At 39.3% G+C, this 20224-nt stretch overlaps 1 protein-coding gene across 1 annotated transcript in view; it reads left to right on the top strand.

Moving 5' to 3' along the window:
* Positions 1-5090: 5090 nt before the first annotated feature.
* LOC129774753 (non-lysosomal glucosylceramidase) overlaps positions 5091-20224 on the top strand; it is a 67643-nt gene continuing 52509 nt past the window's right edge. Inside the window, exon 1 of the mRNA XM_055778692.1 lies at positions 5091-5565. Within this exon, the coding sequence (XP_055634667.1) occupies positions 5399-5565 (167 nt within the window). The 5' untranslated portion in view covers positions 5091-5398. The remainder of the gene's footprint in view (positions 5566-20224) is intronic.

The raw sequence follows: 20224 nt of genomic DNA, 5'->3' as shown, positions 1-20224 counted from the left end.
ACCAGGGGTCCTCAGCACTTCCCGGAGCAGAGCCCAACACGTCTGTTCCTTTTTCGCGGTCGAGGCAACAGTCACAATCTGGCTTGCTTGCGCTTTCTGACCTGGTGGACAATATTTTAAATGCTTTAAATATAAATGACCCTCTTAAAAGCATAGTATTATGTTTGCTCCCGATTGTGAGAACATTTTTGAAAGAAAAATGTGGTTTTTTAGCAGCGTTCATTTCCCTCGATGCCTGATTCAGTGCAAGAGGTCAAGGATTTGACCACTGTAATACAGTGGAATTGCAGAAGCATCATCCCTAAACTAGATCAATTTAAATTTTTAATTCATAGTTCTAACTGTGATGTATTTTCCCTCTGTGAAACATGGCTTTCTTCAGCCGACGAACTGAATTTCCACGATTTCAACATTATTCGCCTCGATCGAAATGACTCGTTTGGTGGCGTACTATTGGGGATCAAAAAATGTCACTCCTTCTATAGAGTCACTCTCCCATCGTTGACAGGCATTGAAGTTGTCGCTTGCCAGACACAAATCAATGGCAAAGACCTCTGCATTGCCTCGATATATATTCCTCCAAGAACCATGGTTGGCCGCCATCAGTTTTTTGATATCATCGAGGCACTACCGGAGCCGCGGCTAATCTTAGGTGACCTTAACTCCCATAGAACAGCATGGGGTTCACTCTACGATGACAACCGTGCCACTTTGATTTATGATCTGTGCGACAACTTCAAATTGACAGTTTTGAATACTGGGGAAGCAACTAGAATAGCCAACCCTCCTGCACGGGCAAGTATGCTAGACATATCACTTTGCTTTTCTTCGTTATCCCTGGATTGCACGTGGAAGGTAATCCAAGATCCCCACGGTAGTGACCACCTGCCAATAATTTTATCGATCGCCAATGAATCAGGTTCTCGTGAGTCAGTCGATATTGCTTATGACCTCACGAAAAATATTGACTGGAGAAAATTTGCAGAAATAATATCTGAAGCACTTGTTTCAATGCATGAACTTCCTCCACTCGAAGTGTATAACTTTATATCGAGTTTGATTTACGAAAGCGCACTTCAAGCTCAAAAGAAACGTGTACCGGCTACCACTTTCCGACGTCGTCCTCCATCACTTTGGTGGGACAAGGAGTGTTCAAAGGTCTACCTTGAAAAATCATCCGCTTTCAAAAAATTCAGGAAAACTGGATCAGTGGAATGGTTTCGAAAGTACCAAGCTCTAGAAACCAAACTAAAAGGTCTGATTAAAGCAAAAAAGCGTGGATATTGGCGAAAGTTAGTCAATGGTTTGTCAAGGGAGACCGCTATGAGCACTCTTTGGAATACGGCTAGGAGAATGCGTGGCTGGAACCATACAAATGAAAGTGAGGAATACTCTGACCGTTGGATATTCAAATTTACAAGAAAGGTTTGTCCCGATTCCGTTCCTGCACAAAGCGTCGTACGCGACATTCCGCTCCAATGCGACTATGAGAATTTTTCGATGGTAGAATTCTCAATTGCCCTCCTCTCATGTAACAATTCAGCTCCTGGGTCGGACAAGATTAAATTCAACTTGTTGAAGAATCTTCCCGACTTGGCGAAACAGCGTTTGCTGAACTTGTTCAACAAGTTTCTGGAGCTGAATATTGTCCCGCATGACTGGAGACAAGTGAGAGTGATAGCCATACGAAAACCCAACAAGCCGGCTTGCGATCACAACTCGTATAGGCCGATTGCAATGTTATCCTGTATTCGTAAATTGTTAGAGAAAATGATTCTAATTCGTTTGGACAAGTGGCTCGAAACGAACAATTTGCTGTCAAATACGCATTTTGGCTTCCGCCGAGGTAAAGGGACGAACGATTGTTTGGCGCTGCTATCTTCTGAAATCCAAATCGCATTTGCTCGCAAAGAACAAATGGCTTCCATTTTCCTCGATATCAAAGGGGCATTTGATTCAGTTTCCATGGAAATTCTCTCAGAGAAACTTCATAATCGTGGACTTTCACCAATTCTGAATAATTTCCTGTACAATTTACTGTCAGAAAAGCACATGTTTTTCAATCATGGCAGCTTGAAATCTTCTCGATACAGTTTTATGGGCCTACCACAAGGCTCCTGCCTAAGCCCCCTCTTGTACAGTTTTTACGTCAATGATATAGATGATTGTCTAACTAGAGACTGCACGCTGAGACAACTTGCAGACGATGGAGTTATTTCCATCACGGGTACTAATCCCGTCGTTCTGCAAAAGTCGTTGCAAGATACCCTGAACAATCTGTTCACGTGGGCCCTCAAGCTGGGTATCGAATTCTCTACGGAGAAAACTGAAATGGTCGTTTTTTCTAGGAAGCACGAACCCGCCCAATTCCAGCTTCACCTATCCGGCAAAACGATCAAGCACTCGATGTTTTTCAAATACCTTGGAGTATATTTTGACTCTAAATGTACCTGGGGAATACACATTGCGTATTTGAAACAGAAATGCCAGCAAAGAATCAATTTTCTCCAAACAATAACCGGAACATGGTGGGGTGCCCATCCAGGAGACCTCATTCAGTTATACAAAACAACGATATTATCAGTGTTAGAATATGACAGTTTTTGCTTCCGATCAGCTGCCAGGATTCATATTCTCAATCTGGAGAGAATACAATATCGTTGCCTGCGTATAGCCATGGGGTGTTTGCATTCGACATATACGATGAGTCTCGAAGTTTTGGCAGGAGTACCCCCGCTTACTCTTCGGTTCACAGAATTATCCTACAGATTTCTCATCCGTTGCAAGATCATGAATCCATTGGTGATTGATAACTTCGAAAATCTACTCCAACTGATTCCTCAGTCAATTTTTATGTCTTTATACCATGAGTACCTTACCCACGACGTGCACCCTTCACCAGGCATCTCCAACCAAGTTTGCTTCCCATACTTTTGCAATTCCTTTGTCATTTTTGATCTGTCCATGCGACAAAAAATCCATGGAATCCAAGATCATCTACGCTCCGATTATATTCCGCCGATATTTTCGGCAGAATATGGGAAAGTTAGATCTGATAAAATGTTCTTTACTGACGGTTCATTCATAAACGGGTCCACTGGCTTCGGCATCTTCAATGAAAATTCCAGTGCCTCTTTCAAACTCAAAGATCCTTGTTCCGTGTATGTCGCTGAACTGGGTGCGATATACTACGCACTGGGGATCATTGAAACATTGCCCATCGACCACTATTTTATTTTTTCAGACAGTCTCAGCTCAATAGAGGCCATCCGCTCAATGAAGGTTGATAAACGCTCATCTTATTTCCTAACTAGAATAAGACAACTATTTAGTGTTTTGGTCGAAAAATTATTCAAGATTACCTTAGCATGGGTTCCCTCTCATTGTTCGATTCCGGGGAATGAGAAAGCGGACTCGCTAGCTAAGGTGGGCGCTTTAGAAGGCACACTTTTTGAAAGGCAAATTGCTTATAATGAATTTTTCCACATTCCTCGTCAGTACACGCTCGTAAGTTGGCAGCGCATGTGGAGTGGAGATGAGTTCGGTCGTTGGTTACACACGATTATCCCTAAGGTCTCGACGAGTGCATGGTTCAAGGGATTGAATGTAGGTCGTGATTTCATTCGCGTGATATCTCGGCTTATGTCCAATCACTACAACCTAAACGCGCATCTCTATCGCATTGGGCTCGCAGCAAACAATCTTTGTGATTGTGGCGATGGCTACCACGACATCTAGCATGTTGTCTGGTCGTGTATCCGGTTCCATACTGCTCGCTCTCAGCTCTCTAGAGCACTGAGAGCACAAGGCAGACAATCGGAGATCCCCGTCCGGGCTATCTTAGGTAGCCGTGATCCTGATCTTCTGCTTCATCTATACCTGTTCCTCAGAAACGCCGATGTCAACGTTTAATGATGTTTCCTTCGTTTTGTCCCCGTTTTATATCCCTCCTATCCGATCGATAAACTTTTACTTAGTCGCGGCAATACATACACACACTCTTTACAGATACACGGGCCAAAGGTTGTGCAGTCCACTGATCATTCAACAAGAGCCAAAGGTTGTACCGCTCATGACAACTCTACACGAGCTGATGACTGCGCCGGCTAGTGACCATTCTATCCTGGATTCCTCGAGTCGAGAAAGACGCACCACGCTAGATATGGGGTACAGACTAGGGGGGCGTTGCTGATTAATGGTCAGCTGCATCCCAATAGGAAGTATCCCGTGTCGGGCACACGTACAGAGCATTGGAGACAGCAACATCCGAATTACGAAAACACTTGTAATACTAACCTCGAGCCAACCGCGAGTAATCGGTTACATATTACTAACATAGATAATAAGAAAAATTGTCAACGTATTGAACTCCCGGCCCCGTGAGGCTAACGTCATATGAGCCTTGATAAAAATATATATTTTGGAAAAAAAAAAAAAATAGGTTCGTCAATATAAGTCAGGAAGTCTTATAGTCTTAGTCTTAGTCCACATCGATTAGTGCATAAATCTCAAAATACATCAAAAAACGACCGAATAATAAGCGCACAAAGTTGCGCAATTTTCGTGACGCTACCAATATATAGTTTTTCAATTTGTACCCTCAACATATTACAAAAATATGAAATCTCACAAATAAATTCGCTCTTAAATAATCTTAAATAAACATAATATAACTGTATAAATTTATAAAAATAATAAATATCAGTAAACAACATAAATTTAATTTTTTGTTTTATTTTTCTCAAATAAAAATAGAGCCATAACAAGGATCGAGCAGTTTTCCGTTCGGTCGACACGGTGCCAGATTGGCACAGGTTTGGCTCGTAATTGGTTGTCAAATACGAAGGATAGGTCGACAAAATAATTGCAAAATGGCACGACATCGGTACCGTTGTCGACACCATTTGTTGGGACCGATTTGGCACAACAATGTAGACTGGGTATTTAAGGTAGTGAAGGTAGTGAAAAGACCAGATAGCTGAGAGTTCCCCTCAGAAGTGTTCCACAGTGTATGTGTGAGATCACCGGCAAAGTTCACTGCACACTACAAGCTACATTCATTATTCATTCCGTCTTCGCAGAAAGAGACCGCCAGCAGTCAGTCTCCGGAGAAGTGCTGTCGTGTGCGGTTGTTTTGGCTACGAAGGTACTTGTCGGGCGCAAACAAAGGTTTGGACTGAAAAAAAGTTGCAAATATCTATGGAAGAGTGTGTAAAACATTGCTGCATCGAGTGAGCCTTAACTCGCCGGGATATTTTAATCAGCTCAAGGTACTGTGGGTGGGTGTGTTGTTTATCGGTAGAGTTGGGAAAAGCAAGTCTTGCTGTTTTGTTTATTAATAGATCCAGTGGTACTCATTGAATAAAGGAATTGAAGAGGTGCTTAATTGTGCGAAAACATGGATGGTGATAGTGCTCAATCGTTTTGTGAATTTAAACAACAAGTGTCAGCTGTGCCCCAATACGGTGTAAAAGTAAAATTCAATCATGTGTTCCCGGAGACTAGGAACCAAAACCTGAAGCCATCGTTCCGCCAAATATGGCCCATCATCCCGTTAGCCCTAAGGTACGTCATCACTTTTTGAGATAGGCATCATCCAAGTGGGATATGTTTTCATTCACACAACACCAGCATCGATCTTCAATCAATTTAACATCGATATCATTGCTGGGTAGGGCCAACGAGACACAACGGGAGCTGGTATCGATTTTCCCTTTTTTCTTTTTTTTCGCGATTAATCCATCATCTACACACTTCATGCTGTCGCATGTTTTGAAGCTACCCAACCAAACAATTCATTGTTATATCTGTCACATTAATAACGACGAAGGTTCTGCTTGCGACAAAATGTGTTACCCAAAGCAAACACAAACCCAAGTCCTGTCAACTGTTGTTCATTCAGGTTCAACTTGGCTATGTGTGTGTTTGATAGTGCAGATAATGTTTTGACCAACTTCTAGTCATTTGTTGCTATTCTCTTGTTTTTTTTTTTGTTTTCGTCCTCTTCCACAAGGACGACGATGGTGCCGAAGTTCTGCGAAATTCGGTGGCTAGACGGAAACTGTTTTACGTGGGTGTGTGATAATTGATTCGCCGGGTGGGTGCCGACGTGTAAATAAACATCTCAGCTGATAGAATGATGACATATGCATTGATTAGTAACACAAATGTTATCAGACGCGGAATGAGTCGTCTTTTTACTAAAGATAAACGGCAGTTACAATTGTGGTCATTAAATCTCTCAATTGCATGATTTCATGAGCCATCAGTTTATGATATTGTTATTGTGTTCTCTCGTGAACTAGCCTATCTCTATAAAACATTTGCTCAACTCAGCAATTCGATTTTTACTTTTTCTCAGCAGCCACAGCTGGCTGTATATCCTGTAGATAAGACTTCTCTGATAAGCGGAAAATGCTCACATTGCATTACACGGTTTCATGAGTTGTTGGCTCAGTTCCGTATCATAGTTACTAACCAGCTTGGCTAATCAGTATGATCTCATTCTTCGATGGCAGAGGGGTAAAAGTATAGAGTGGCATTCATACTCTGTATTCTTCAAACACTTCCCGTATTTGAAAAATCATAGCCAATCAACCAACACAACCAATTCTCACCATACGATATTTATCGTCGGAATTGGCGTACGCACAAACTCTCTATCTTTCTGATAATTATCAAAGGATGTGTAGCGGTTAGGTAATCGGTTTTCTGGAAGACAGCGTAAGCCATCCATCCGCTCTCGTTCAACCAATCATAAACAAACACATCACATCAGTTCAGTTTTACATCTTTTCCACATGAAAGATCAACACACAAGGTTAAGTTGAAGCTATCGAGCTAACCGCATCTGTTTCTAGCGTAGTGGGAAACACTTTAGATATATTTTTTCTGTTTTATTAATTTCTCTCCCAAACTGATCTTCAGTGTATAAACCAGGCACGTACCATTCAATTTCCCCCTGTATGTTTAGATAAAACATAAACCACGAACGCAAATGTCCGCTGCTGGCTATATGATTGAAGTGAAAAGAATTCAAGGGGAAGTGACGCAAAATCAAATACGTTGTTCGTTGTTTCATGAAACGAAAGGTTATTCTGAAACAAACGTTTGTTCATCACCAAAAAGGATCAAATGATTGGTTAAAATACCTTAAAACATCGTAAAAAAACAATTATTGTTGTTCAATGTTGAAGCCATCGAAGGATTGTTTTGAAAATTATGTAAGAGAATTCAATAATATAGATTTGCATGACTTTTTCATTTGATTGTTCTAATTGTGCCATCAAAATTAATACAACTTCATTCAAAATAGTTTTCCAGATGACTGCTTGCATAACTTGCATAACCTTTTGTTATAGTTTTATCAATTTCAAGAAAGTTGAGTATTCAGCTACTCCATGATGCCCGCAGAATTTTCATTCCGACTTTCACATGTTTTTGTTTTATTTTCTGTATAATTTTTAGCTTAATTCAGTTTTCTGAATCCTCCGCGATTCGGTACACGAAATTCTAACTGCAATACTTTCTATGTTCGATATTTTTCCTTCAAAATTTCGTCTGATCCGGAAGCAAAACATGAAAACTACTTCCGAAAAAGGAAAATATTTTCATGAGAAGTATCGTTTAAAATGATGAACAGCCAAAAGTCCATTGGATATCACATATCACTAATAATTTGGTCCATTCGATTCACCTATCTAAAACCTTCCATTATAACTATCTGTTTTTTATCCCATTTATTTATTTTAGGCTCATTAGCATTTTAGCTGTGACAGAGCCGAATTTTAATCGTGTACATGTCACATGGTTATCATATCTATAATTAGCACATTACATAGTTGCCATTTGCCAGTATTCCTTCTATACCATTGCATATGGTACATTTACACAGTGGCCATTTAGGCGTAAGAGTATGTTTTCTGTTCTTCCATTATCCAGTTAGACCACCGGACAGCGGAGACAGTTGATGGTTATCATTGTTGAATTATTTATAGAACAGCAGCCCGATGTGTCTTGCAGAGCAGAGCAGTTGTATGGATGAATCGATTTTATTTCGACCGTGGATCAATATCCATCGCTGATGATTGTTGCGTGGACGTAGTTATTCTGTAACAACACAAAGATGGTCAATAAGGGCCCTGAGTTTTCAACTCACGATCGATCGCTTAATAAGCAAACGCGCAACCAATGTGGCTACGGAGACCTTCAACTATCTGTTGTGTTCAGCGTATTTTGTAAAAACTCACAAAACAGTATGAAGTTCCCTAGAGACAAACAGTACGATGATAGGGGAACCCGGAGCAAGAGTGGCACCTTAAGCTAATACGCGTTTTTGAATGCTCTTTTGTTATATTTTTTCCATATTTTGCTGGTTTGTTCATTTATACTCCTATTTAGGTGTAGCCATGCATCAAATTGCTCAAAAGTTTTGTTTGCTATGAAAATGTTTCATTTACAAAAATGATGTTTTTGGCTTGTATTTTTCCAGTACGGACAAGAGTGCCACCTCGACGGGGCAAGGGTGCCAATCTTATAAAAATATAATTTTTGATGAAAAAAGCACTGTGAAATTCACGGTGGTTCCAAAGAACGCAAACTCAAGTTCTGGTGGCGTTCACGGAAACCGGCAAGCCAATCTTCTCCGACCAATTTGGATGTTTTGTCGAAAGAGTGATCTAATTTTTTTCACTCTGCGATTTTATACCATAGGATCGGGATATCGTGTGTTGTCATAAAATAAATTCTGCATATTAAGAATGTGACTCACGAGTTACTCCTCCTGTTGTTTAGAAAACACAGTTTTAAAACGGGCTAACTTCTGCACATATTTGGCCAATGTTCTTCTGGGCAAACTATATTCCTCCGCAGCTCGTCTCTATGATTTACAGAATGTACGGCAACAACCATAGTTTCCATCTGCCACTGGTTTCGGAACGAAATCCGTTCATATTTAAAGAGTGTGTCACATCAAATTGCAACACGGAAAAAACGCTGTAGAAATTTAATTTTTAGGAATTATATCTTCAGCTTTCGCTTATAATCAGATAAGAGTGTATAGATCACGTTGGCCATGCTTCACTGTCAATTTTTCGTAAATTTGGAAAAATGTCGTCGAACGAAAAAGAGCGTCGTGAATTAATCCTGTGCACTCATTTCGAGAATCCGGAGTTGTCACATCGGGACATCGGTAAGAGGCTGGGAATCGTCCAATCCACGGTCAGCAGAGTACTAAAACGATACTTCGAGAACCTAACCATCGACCGGAAGGTGAAGAACGGCAAAAATGGATGCTCCGTCAGTGAAAAAGATCACAAGCGCGTAGTTAAGCAGTTTAGACGCGATCCGAGAAGTTCGGTCCGGGATGTCGCCAATAAGCTGAATTTGTCAAGTTCATTCGTCCAGCGGACCAAGCAGCGGGAGGGCCTGCGTACATACAAGGTTCAGAAGGCTCCTAACCGCGACGAAAGGCAAAACATGGTGGGGAAGACGCGAGCCCGGAAGCTGTACACAGAAATGCTGACGAAGCCGCATTGCCTGGTAATGGACGACGAAACCTACGTCAAAGCGGACTTTCGTCAGCTGCCGGGCCTGTTGTTCTTCTCCGCAGAGGACAAATTCAGCGTTCCGGAGGAGATTCGCAAGCAGAAACTATCCAAGTTTGCCAAAAAGTACATGGTGTAGCAAGCGACCTGCTCTTGCGGAAAGCGGAGCGCCCCCTTCGTGATGACCGGCACGGTAAACGGGCAGGTTTACCTTAAGGAGTGCCTACAGAAGCGCTTACTACCACTATTGAAGCAGCACGAGTGCCCGACCATCTTCTGGCCGGATCTCGCTTCGTGCCACTATTCAAAGGACGTGTTGGAGTGGTACGAAGCCAACGGGATCACCTTCGTGCCAAAGGAAATGAACCCGTCCAACGCGCCGGAGCTTCGCCCTATAGAGAAATATTGGGCGATTATGAAGCAGGCCCTCCGGAGGAACCCAAAAGTTGTCAAATCGGAGGCGGACTTCAAGAGAAAATGGATTTCTGTTCAAAAAAAACTACAACCTAACGTTGTACAGAACCTTATGGACAGGGTAAAGAGGAAGGTGCGAGCATACGGGCTTGGGCTCGAAGTATGAATAAAAAGAAAATGCCAAAAGTTGTTAAATAGTTTTTATTTTACTGTCTAAAATTTTCAAAAGGATCGGTCTACTGGGCGAATTTCTACAGCGTTTTTTCCGTGATGCAATTTGATGTGACACACCCTTTACAAACCATTACCACAACAAACACAACCACGATTATACTTTTTGCGTTTGATAGATCGAATTGGTGGTTACGACTATGGCATTTTTACCCCGGTAATAAAGGATCCTTTTGCCTCGGAAGTTGAGAGATAACAAATTTATTTTTTATTGTAATAAATGCGTACGATTTAAGTTCATACAGTAAGTTGAAGAAAAATGATTATTCTATTTGTATTTATGGGTGGAGTCATGCAAACATATGGGTATTTCGCTACTTTGCGCCTGTGCGTTCTTATATAGATTGCTGTTGTAAGAAGCTCAGTTAGTATTTATCTGTTTTCCAATAAAAAAATATTTAAGGTTCTGGCTTATAATATGTAAGATATATGCAGTATCTGTATAAAACAAAGTTCTGTAGTTAAATAATTGTAAAAGATGGAATAATCAGATGGACACTCTTGCCCCGGGTTCCCCTATGTTTCCAATGAAGCAATTTTAATTACCTACGTGGCACGATGAATATAAGAAATAATGATGTCACAAAGGGTTAATTTCAACCGGGCCATTACTATAAGTTGGCGGGGAGCGTTACTTAATAGAGCGTATAACTTAAAACTTGGCTTTCGCGGTAGATGATACTCCTTAATTATGTGTTGTATATTAACGCCATATACCGTCATTTGAAAGATTGTAAATTAAAGTTTTTTTTGTAAATAAAAAAGAGTACTAATTTAAAAAATATAATTTATAGTTTAACATTATTCGGTACCACTCATAGTTTTTGAGATATAAGTTTTCAAAGATTTCTCTTACTGAAATCGATACGCCCTTTTCAAAAGTTACACTTGAGTCAAAAGTCATTGGAATCAAAAATACTCATGTTTTATCATTGATCGATTCCATTTGGAATTGCTCTATGAATGTAGGATTCGAGGATGTCTTGAAGCATATCGTCCTTCACTCTCACCAAGTTTCGTGGTCCCATCAGTACTTGTTTGGTTTCCTAGCAACGATAAAATTCGGTCTGCACGAGAAACGTGTGGAAACTGTCACTTTATTAAAGTGCGAGAAAACGGCTAAACATATCTACGAGCTGCTCAAACCTTTTTTGATCAATGAACAATTCGTGTTCCGTACACTACAACAGTACAAAGAAACAGCTGATGTGGGCGATAGACCCAAAAAAGAACGTCCGAGGTCGGTACGGCTGCACAATGGTATCTATATTGTTCATGAACGCTAGGGTGCCAATGGATGTATGGAAAAAATGTGACCTTCGAATTTTCAAAGCGAACTTGATTAAAAATGTTGATTCCCACGAAAAACTACCCTATGCAAAATATCAGCTCAATCGGACTTCATTTACTAGTGTCTTCTTTTTCTTCTTCTGTAGGAGCATTGTACCACTGCGACCATTAGTTTGATATATTGTAGTGCACTCCAGTTTGCTATGTATGCAGTGTCAGTTCGTTCCATCACTCAGGGAATAAGTGATAGTCGCACCAGGACTTTGCATATCCCCCCACGAAGGTAGGACTTCCTTTATGAAGTTCCTTATCTGTTTTGGTTCAGCAGACCAAATCTCGTTAGGCATAAGAATGCCCTTTCCAAGAATTCGCAGTCTTCGCTGAATTAGTGTACTGCTTCGAAATTGCAGAAACGACAGTTATCATCTGCCAGTTTTCCGATTTTTTCAAGGTGATACCTGCTCGGACAGTGTCCAGTCAATAGACTGGTTAAAGTACTCAAATCGGCCTTATTCAAGCTGAGTAGGTTGCGTGTTATTCTGTTACAAGGTGTAATGAATAATTTGGATTGTCTTGGTGTTGATAGAGCCCTCCAGTTGGCTTCAATCATCGATATTTTCCAGATTTTGAGCTCCGATTTCATGCATGATGTAGATAATCCACAAAATGGCTCAGGCCCGACGAATTGACCCTAAAATTTCAAAAAGTTACCCCATACAAAATGTTCACCACCTCGGAAAAACATCATATGCAAAATATCAGCTCAATCGGACTTAAGGGAGAGTGACGCAAAGCGGTCAAAGTTTGAGTTTTTTGAAAATCGAAAAATCACCAAAGGGAAATCGGAAATCGGGATTTAAAAAAAAAAAGACGGGTGGGTAATGTCAGGGACATAACCGGAGTGACGTAGGACAATACAAAGGGGACAGCTTTTGTTAAATATATATTTTAAATATATTGTTTTATTTTGAATACGTGAATACCTGCCTATCTACCTGAAAAATGGATTAGTTTACTGTTTACTCTTTATGAATATGTTGATGGTTCTGAAAAGAACCTTTGGTGTTGTGTTTTTGTTATCACTCGATTTCCCATCTTGTTTGGTTATACCTTCCTGTTTAGCTATTGCGTTTGCCACTCGCCACAGCTTTCACAGTTGGAAAATTTCTTCCCATCCAGCTTGTGACATGTTGTTCAGTAAATTACATTTAATGCGACGTGCCGGAGAAACACTTTGCCACTCACTGAAACTAATTGTTGCCTTGATGAGCGCCGAACCGAAGCTGCTCTGTTCTTGATGCGGGTTTTCTGATTGTCGTGAGCAGCTTTGCAAGCCAACTCGAGCACTCCGACGGCCGAAACTCTATAATCGCTGTTAGGTATACTGGTGCTCCGGCACCAATCCGTTCGGCCTAGTTACCCTTGCGGAGCAATCAGTGAATGCGACCAACAGGAAACTGGAGACCTGCACGGTTCGAGTGAAACTTTGCCTTTCCCTTAACTTGTCCTCCTTTGTTATGTCCACGATGCCGATGCCGTACAACCACACGGGTTTACGGTTTGAAAGAAAATAAGATATTTTTTTGGGGTCCGCGTGTTTTATACTCTAGCGGTACACACTCACAGGATAGAGACAAATCGGCAGACTCAGCCAGAGGTGCGAGTCCAACGAGACGAACGAATGAGCGTTAAAAGGGAGCGATGGCAAAAAAATACATTCATTATGATTTGTTCGCTCGTTGGATTCACATGCAGGCTAAAGAGGGTCCTTTTCAGGATCACATAATTATCTTCAATCCAAAGAGTTTATTGTTTTGTTATCACTCGATATCCCCATCTTGTTCGGCTAAACCTTTCTGTTTAGCGATTGCATTTGCCACTCGCCACAGCTTTCACAGTTGGAAAATTTCTTCCCATCCAGCTTGTGACATAATTTACAGTAAATTACATTCAATGCGACGTGCCAAAGCGCCACTCAGTGTCGCATTGGAGGCGATTTCAACCTGTAATTGAATATTTACGATGACAGTGGTACAGTGTCGACTTTCAATTTGGGGTCATAATTTGGATCTCTATGTTTACAAAAATGTCCAACTAAATAAGTCGCATTACATGTCCGTCCAATTAGCTAAATGTCGAACTAATTGTAAATTACTGTACTTTCAATCTGGAAACAATTTAAGAATTGGTGAAAATTGAATAATCAGGAAAGTCCCCAACTATCAATAAGCTCAGAACAACTGCCAAATTCACATACTCATCATATCCTGGCAAACAAATTATGAAAAAATCAATTTGTGTTTTATTATTATTTTGGATAATGTTTTAGAAAGCATTGAACTGTATCTTCTAAACTCTTTTTTGGAAGGTTTAATGGCCCTGAAAAGCGCCTTGTTTTATGGAATGGTTCCAATTTAGAAAACTTAGTACTCGTGGTTTTGAAAAAAACCATTTCGAACGCCCTCGATGCCGCCTTGTTCTGGATTTGCCACCAAAGCAGTTTGTATAAAGAACAAACTTTTTTCTTCTGCTACCTGATGCCGTTTTGCGATTGCGTTTGCCACTCGCCACTCGCTGCAACTGTCTGTTGTTGTCTTGATGTGTTTTGTTCTGAATGCGGTTTTTCTTATCGTCGCGAGCAGCTCTACCAGCCAACTCGATCACTTCGGCGGCCGAAACTATATAACGCCGGCTAGGTGGACTGGTGCACTGGTACTAACGCGCTCGGCCTAGCTACCCTTGCGGGGAACTCCAGATCAACACGGTTCGAGCGGGATTTTGCCTTTCCCTTCACTTTTCCTCCTTTACCATGTCCAGACATGGCTGCTTGGGTTGGTTTGTTGATGTGTTGTGATGCGAACCGATGTGGTGTACGGTTCGAATGAGAATGATCGTTACGGCAGCGGAGCGGGGATTTTTAAGCTGACTGGCTGGCTCGAGAATTACGCATGTGTGAGACTGCGACCAATGTTTCGTTCATTTTTTTCTTTTTCCTTTCCAATCGTGCTTCATTCTATTTCGCTGCTGCTCTGGTTGCCCGTTTTGGTCGGTACGATTTGAGGAGCACAAAATGGACCAATCAAAAATGGGCACATAGTGCATTTTGACAATGCTTGATATTTCACAATTATTCAATTATTTATCTCAAGAAAAATGAAATGTTATTCGTTATGATAGATGCGTAGCTATATATTTCCTATCAATTGATGCAAAAACCTTTGCGATCTATTGAGAAATGCTCGAGTTATAAGCGTTCCAAATCTTGCATTTTTTCCTACTTGTTCAGTGCCTGGATTTCCATTTCACCCCCTATATCTTCCGGTTAGACGTAGTCCTACGTCAAAATTTGATTCCAAATGTCTTAAAATTGCATGAAACGAGATCTAGTGTCATCTCGAAAAATGATTTTTGTCAAAAATCGACACTCTGGGACTTTTTCTAGGAATACAAGATGAAATGTATGGTTTTGTGTGTCAATAAAAATAGTTATCTCGATTTTTCATTCGGAACTTTCTGCGAAATGTTGGTTTGTACGGTAATATACCCTATGAAAAATATTAGCTCATTCGAGCTTCATTTATTAGTGTCGCAGACGTTAAAATTTGAGTTCTTTGGAATCCGAAAAATCACCGGAAATCGGGGTTTCCAAATTTTTTTATACCAAAAGTCTTGAAAATGCATGACAAGTCGAGATTTACAGCTATCTCAAAAAAAATTGTCAAAAATTGACTTTTCAGACGGAAAAATGGCCAAGCGCAAAAAAAGAATTTCTCAATTTTTTTTTAGAATAACAGTAAATCTTGACGAGTACAGCGCGGACTATAATCAGTTTTTGATTTCTTTTCACTGTATATAATCGAATCCTGTATATAATCGAGTGAATTCTGATGCTTTCATTTGAAAGATGAGAAAATTTAGTACAGGTATAGTAGTGGAACAACTACATTAGCGGATTTTAATAACCTTTTGGAAGTGAAAAACTTAAAAGTTAATAATTTTTAATGTGTTATTATTAATTTTATCCTAAAAAAATATAATAAACTAGATTGTTTCTATCATTAAAATTGAAGGTCTTCAACCGCTCTACAATTTTTTCTTTGACGCCCAACTTCTATCTTTCTTAATTTGGCTGCAATATCGGTATAAACAATTCTTGGTGAATATTCAAGCAAGATGTTCAAAAATCACGATTTTTACCCCACTGTACATGTAATAGCCACTCAAACTTCACTTTAACGTTGAAAGGTTACATTTCTTCATGAAAAAAGCCATATTTGAAATATTAAAAAAAATATTTTTTTCCAAACTGTATATAATCGAGTCAAAAATTGTATATAATCGAATCACATGTAATCGAGTCTGTATATAATCGAGTCCGACCTGTAATCCAATTTTAAGACATTTCGTACTTAAAAGCATACGTTTTACTTCATATACTGAAAAACGACTAATTCCAAGAGTGTCGATTTTTGACAAAAAAAAAAAGTTTTTCAAGACTGGCATCCAATTTTTTTCGAAAACCCCGATTTCCTTTACTCCTCCCTTGGGTGATTTTTCGATTTTCAAAAGACTCGAATTCGATCGCTTTGCGCCACCATCCCTTAAGTCCGATTGAGCTGATATTCTGCTTAGGGTATTTTTTCGAGGTGGTGAACATTTTTTATGAGGTAAGTTTTTGAAATTCGATATGACCATTTTCATTGGCACGCTAATATACAGCTTCTATAAATATTCCTGTTGAAGAGGTGGCAAATCTTTTGAATAATGACTCGAATAGAGTTAATAGTTGGTCTCTCAAAAAGCTGATGCCTATAAACGTAGATAAAACTAAGGTGATGTTCATTTCAAGGACTAGAAATCGTACCTTGTTACCCGATGTTATCCTTGGTCAAAACATTGTTGAATATGTTGATAAGTATACCTGATTGTGGTAAATTAACACGTTGACCGCCAGTCTAACATATGATAATGAAGGTAAATAATATAATCATATAAGCTTATAAGCATTCCCTTTCGAGCAGAAATACTATCCACCACGACAAGAAACGATGGTTCTAATATGTTTAAAAATGTCCATCCAATCGCTATAAAACCGTGGCACTCAACGTTAGAAGGGTTCACCTTACTCTACAACAATTATAATAAATAAATAAATAAATAAATGTTTTATTTTATTTATATTGACTTTGAATTCAAATAGTTTCTCTTAAGTAATATTACACTTTGGAACGTATTCCTTCATTAATAACTTTGCGGCTACTCGTACATATACATCATACAAGGTAATGTTGTTCCTCAAACTCAATATCGTTATTATTTCTTAAATTTGCTAAATATTCTGGAATCATGGAAATATCTAGCACTGTTTTGAAAAGCCTCGAAACATTTGTGCGTATCGAAAATAATTCGGAAATAAAATAACAAGTTTGGTAAAGCTTCTGTATCAGGAGTTTAATTTAATGTAAGCATTGTACATGTGCGAACCGGAGAGCTATTATGATAGATCTCATCCAATCAGGAGATGACAGGAATCCCAGTATATTTTTCCGAATAATTTTCATTCTGATGAATTGAAAAATACAAAAATCAGGAGAAATCGAGACATTTCTGAAAATCAGGTAAAATTGAATGTTTGTCAAGAAATCAGGGAACATGCAAAAAAGTCATATGGTGAAGTTGTCTAGTCAAGTTAATCTTGTAAAGATGTAGCTCAAGATCTACTCGCAAAATACGCCACAATGCGGTTTGGGAGATGCCCAACTGATCCATCATTAACGACCCATCCCGCAATCATCTCTAATTTGCTTGATACGTACAGTATACGTACTTCGTCAAATCAATAACATCGAAAATGAGAACGGTCGCATGTTGGACCTCTGTTTCGTTTCACAACGTGATCATGCCCCAGTGATATCCGAGGCTCCAGCGCCACTTGTGAAACACGTCCCTTATCGTCCTCCTCTGCTGGTATCCCTTAACACGAAGACACTCACTACTTTCGAATCAACTACTGTTCCCGTCAACTATAATTTCTTCAAAGCTGACATCGAAAGCATGTATGCAGTATTATCGAGTGTTGATTGGAATAGTGTTCTTGACAAGGATGATATTGACCTCACAGTGCAGACATATTCGCATATTCTCGGTTATGTGATCGACAGGCATGTTCCGAAACAGTATTTTCCCGACAATCGGGTTCCGTGGATGATAAAAGAGCTTAGAAAAATGAAGACCTTAAAGAGAGCAGCACTCAGTCAGTATACCAGGGCTAGAACATGTCGCTCGGCGAATCACGTTGTGTTATCGCTCAGAGAACACTACCGTAGACTGAACCAAATTAATAAGATGTGGGTGAAGATACCAATAAAAAGATACCAATAACTTTTAATTACAACTGACATTTTTTGTAGCCGATGATAAGACAGTTTTATCATTTAAATTAGAAGCACACCATCCTACGAGAATATTCTGAAATGGTGGAGTGTTGGAATTGACCTATCTGGTCATGGGAACCATTTGAAATTTCAAGAAATTCACGAAAATGGACAAGTCCTAAGGCTAATATTTTTCGGAGGCGATAGAATGTCAATTTTATCATTTGAATTAGAAGCATACTATCCTCCGAGAATATTCTGAGATGGTGGAATGTTGGAATTGACCCATCTGGTCATGGGAACCATTTGAAATTTCAAGAAATTTACGATAATGGACAAGTCCTAAAGCTAATATTTTTTGGAGGCGATAGAATGTCGATTTTATCATTTGAATTAGAAGCATACCATCCTCCGAGAATATTCTGAGATGATGGAGTGTTGGAATTGACCCATCTGGTCATGGGAACCATTTGAAATTTCAAGAAATTTACGATAATGGACAAGTCCTAAGGCTAATATTTTTTGGAGGCGATAGAATGTCGATTTTATCATTTGAATTAGAAGCATACCATCCTACGAGAATATTCTGAGATGGTGGAGTGTTGGAATTGACCCATCTGGTCATGGGAACCATTTGAAATTTCAAGAAATTTACGATAATGGACAAGTCCTAAGGTTAATATTTTTTGGAGGCGATAGAATGTCGATTTTATCATTTGAATTAGAAGCATACCATCCTACGAGAATATTCTGAGATGGTGGAGTGTTGGAATTGACCCATCTGGTCATGGGAACCATTTTAAATTTCAAGAAATTTACGACAATGGACAAGTCCTAAGGCTAATATTTTTTGGAGGCGATAGAATGTCGATTTTATCATTTGAATTAGAAGCATACCATCCTACGAGAATATTCTGAGATGGTGGAGTGTTGGAATTGACCCATCTGGTCATGGGAACCATTTTAAATTTCAAGAAATTTACGATAATGGACAAGTCCTAAGGCTAATATTTTTCGGAGGCGATAGAATGTCAATTTTATCATTTGAATTAGAAGCATACTATCCTCTGAGAATATTCTGAGATGGTGGAATGTTGGAATTGACCCATCTGGTCATGGGAACCATTTTAAATTTCAAGAAATTTACGATAATGGACAAGTCCTAAGGCTAATATTTTTTGGAAGCGATAGAATGTCGATTTTATCATTTGAATTAGAAGCATACCATCCTACGAGAATATTCTGAGATGGTGGAGTGTTGGAATTGACCCATCTGGTCATGGGAATAATTTGAAATTTCAAGAAATTCACGAAAATGGACAAGTCCTAAGGCTAATATTTTTTGGAGGCGATAGAATGTCGATTTTATCATTTGAATTAGAAGCATACCATCCTACGAGAATATTCTGAGATGGTGGAGTGTTGGAATTGACCCATCTGGTCATGGGAACCATTTGAAATTTCAAGAAATTTACGATAATGGACAAGTCCTAAAGCTAATATTTTTTGGAGGCGATAGAATGTCGATTTTATCATTTGAATTAGAAGCATACCATCCTACGAGAATATTCTGAGATGGTGGAGTGTTGGAATTGACCCATCTGGTCATGGGAACCATTTTAAATTTCAAGAAATTTACGATAATGGACAAGTCCTAAGGCTAATATTTTTCGGAGGCGATAGAATGTCAATTTTATCATTTGAATTAGAAGCATACTATCCTCCGAGAATATTTTGAGATGGTGGAGTGTTGGAATTGACCCATCTGGTCATGGGAACCATTTGAAATTTCAAGAAATTTACGATAATGGACAAGTCCTAAGGCTAATATTTTTTGGAGGCGATAGAATGTCGATTTTATCATTTGAATTAGAAGCATACCATCCTACGAGAATATTCTGAGATGGTGGAGTGTTGGAATTGACCCATCTGGTCATGGGAACCATTTTAAATTTCAAGAAATTTACGACAATGAACAAGTCCTAAGGCTAATATTTTTTGGAGGCGATAGAATTTCGATTTTATCATTTGAATTAGAAGCATACCATCCTACGAGAATATTTTGAGATGGTGGAGTGTTGGAATTGACCCATCTGGTCATGGGAACCATTTGAAATTTCAAGAAATTTACGATAATGGACAAGTCCTAAGGCTAATATTTTTTGGAGGCGATAGAATGTCGATTTTATCATTTGAATTAGAAGCATACTATCCTCCGAGAATATTTTGAGATGGTGGAGTGTTGGAATTGACCCATCTGGTCATGGGAACCATTTGAAATTTCAAGAAATTTACGATAATGGACAAGTCCTAAGGCTAATATTTTTTGGAGGCGATAGAATGTCGATTTTATCATTTGAATTAGAAGCA

The sequence above is a fragment of the Toxorhynchites rutilus genome, chromosome 3 (genome assembly GCF_029784135.1).
Source record: "Toxorhynchites rutilus septentrionalis strain SRP chromosome 3, ASM2978413v1, whole genome shotgun sequence".
NCBI classification, from domain to species: Eukaryota; Metazoa; Arthropoda; class Insecta; order Diptera; family Culicidae; genus Toxorhynchites; species Toxorhynchites rutilus.
The sequence above is the reverse complement of the archived record's forward strand: the minus strand, read 5'-3'. Positions and strand labels throughout refer to the sequence as shown.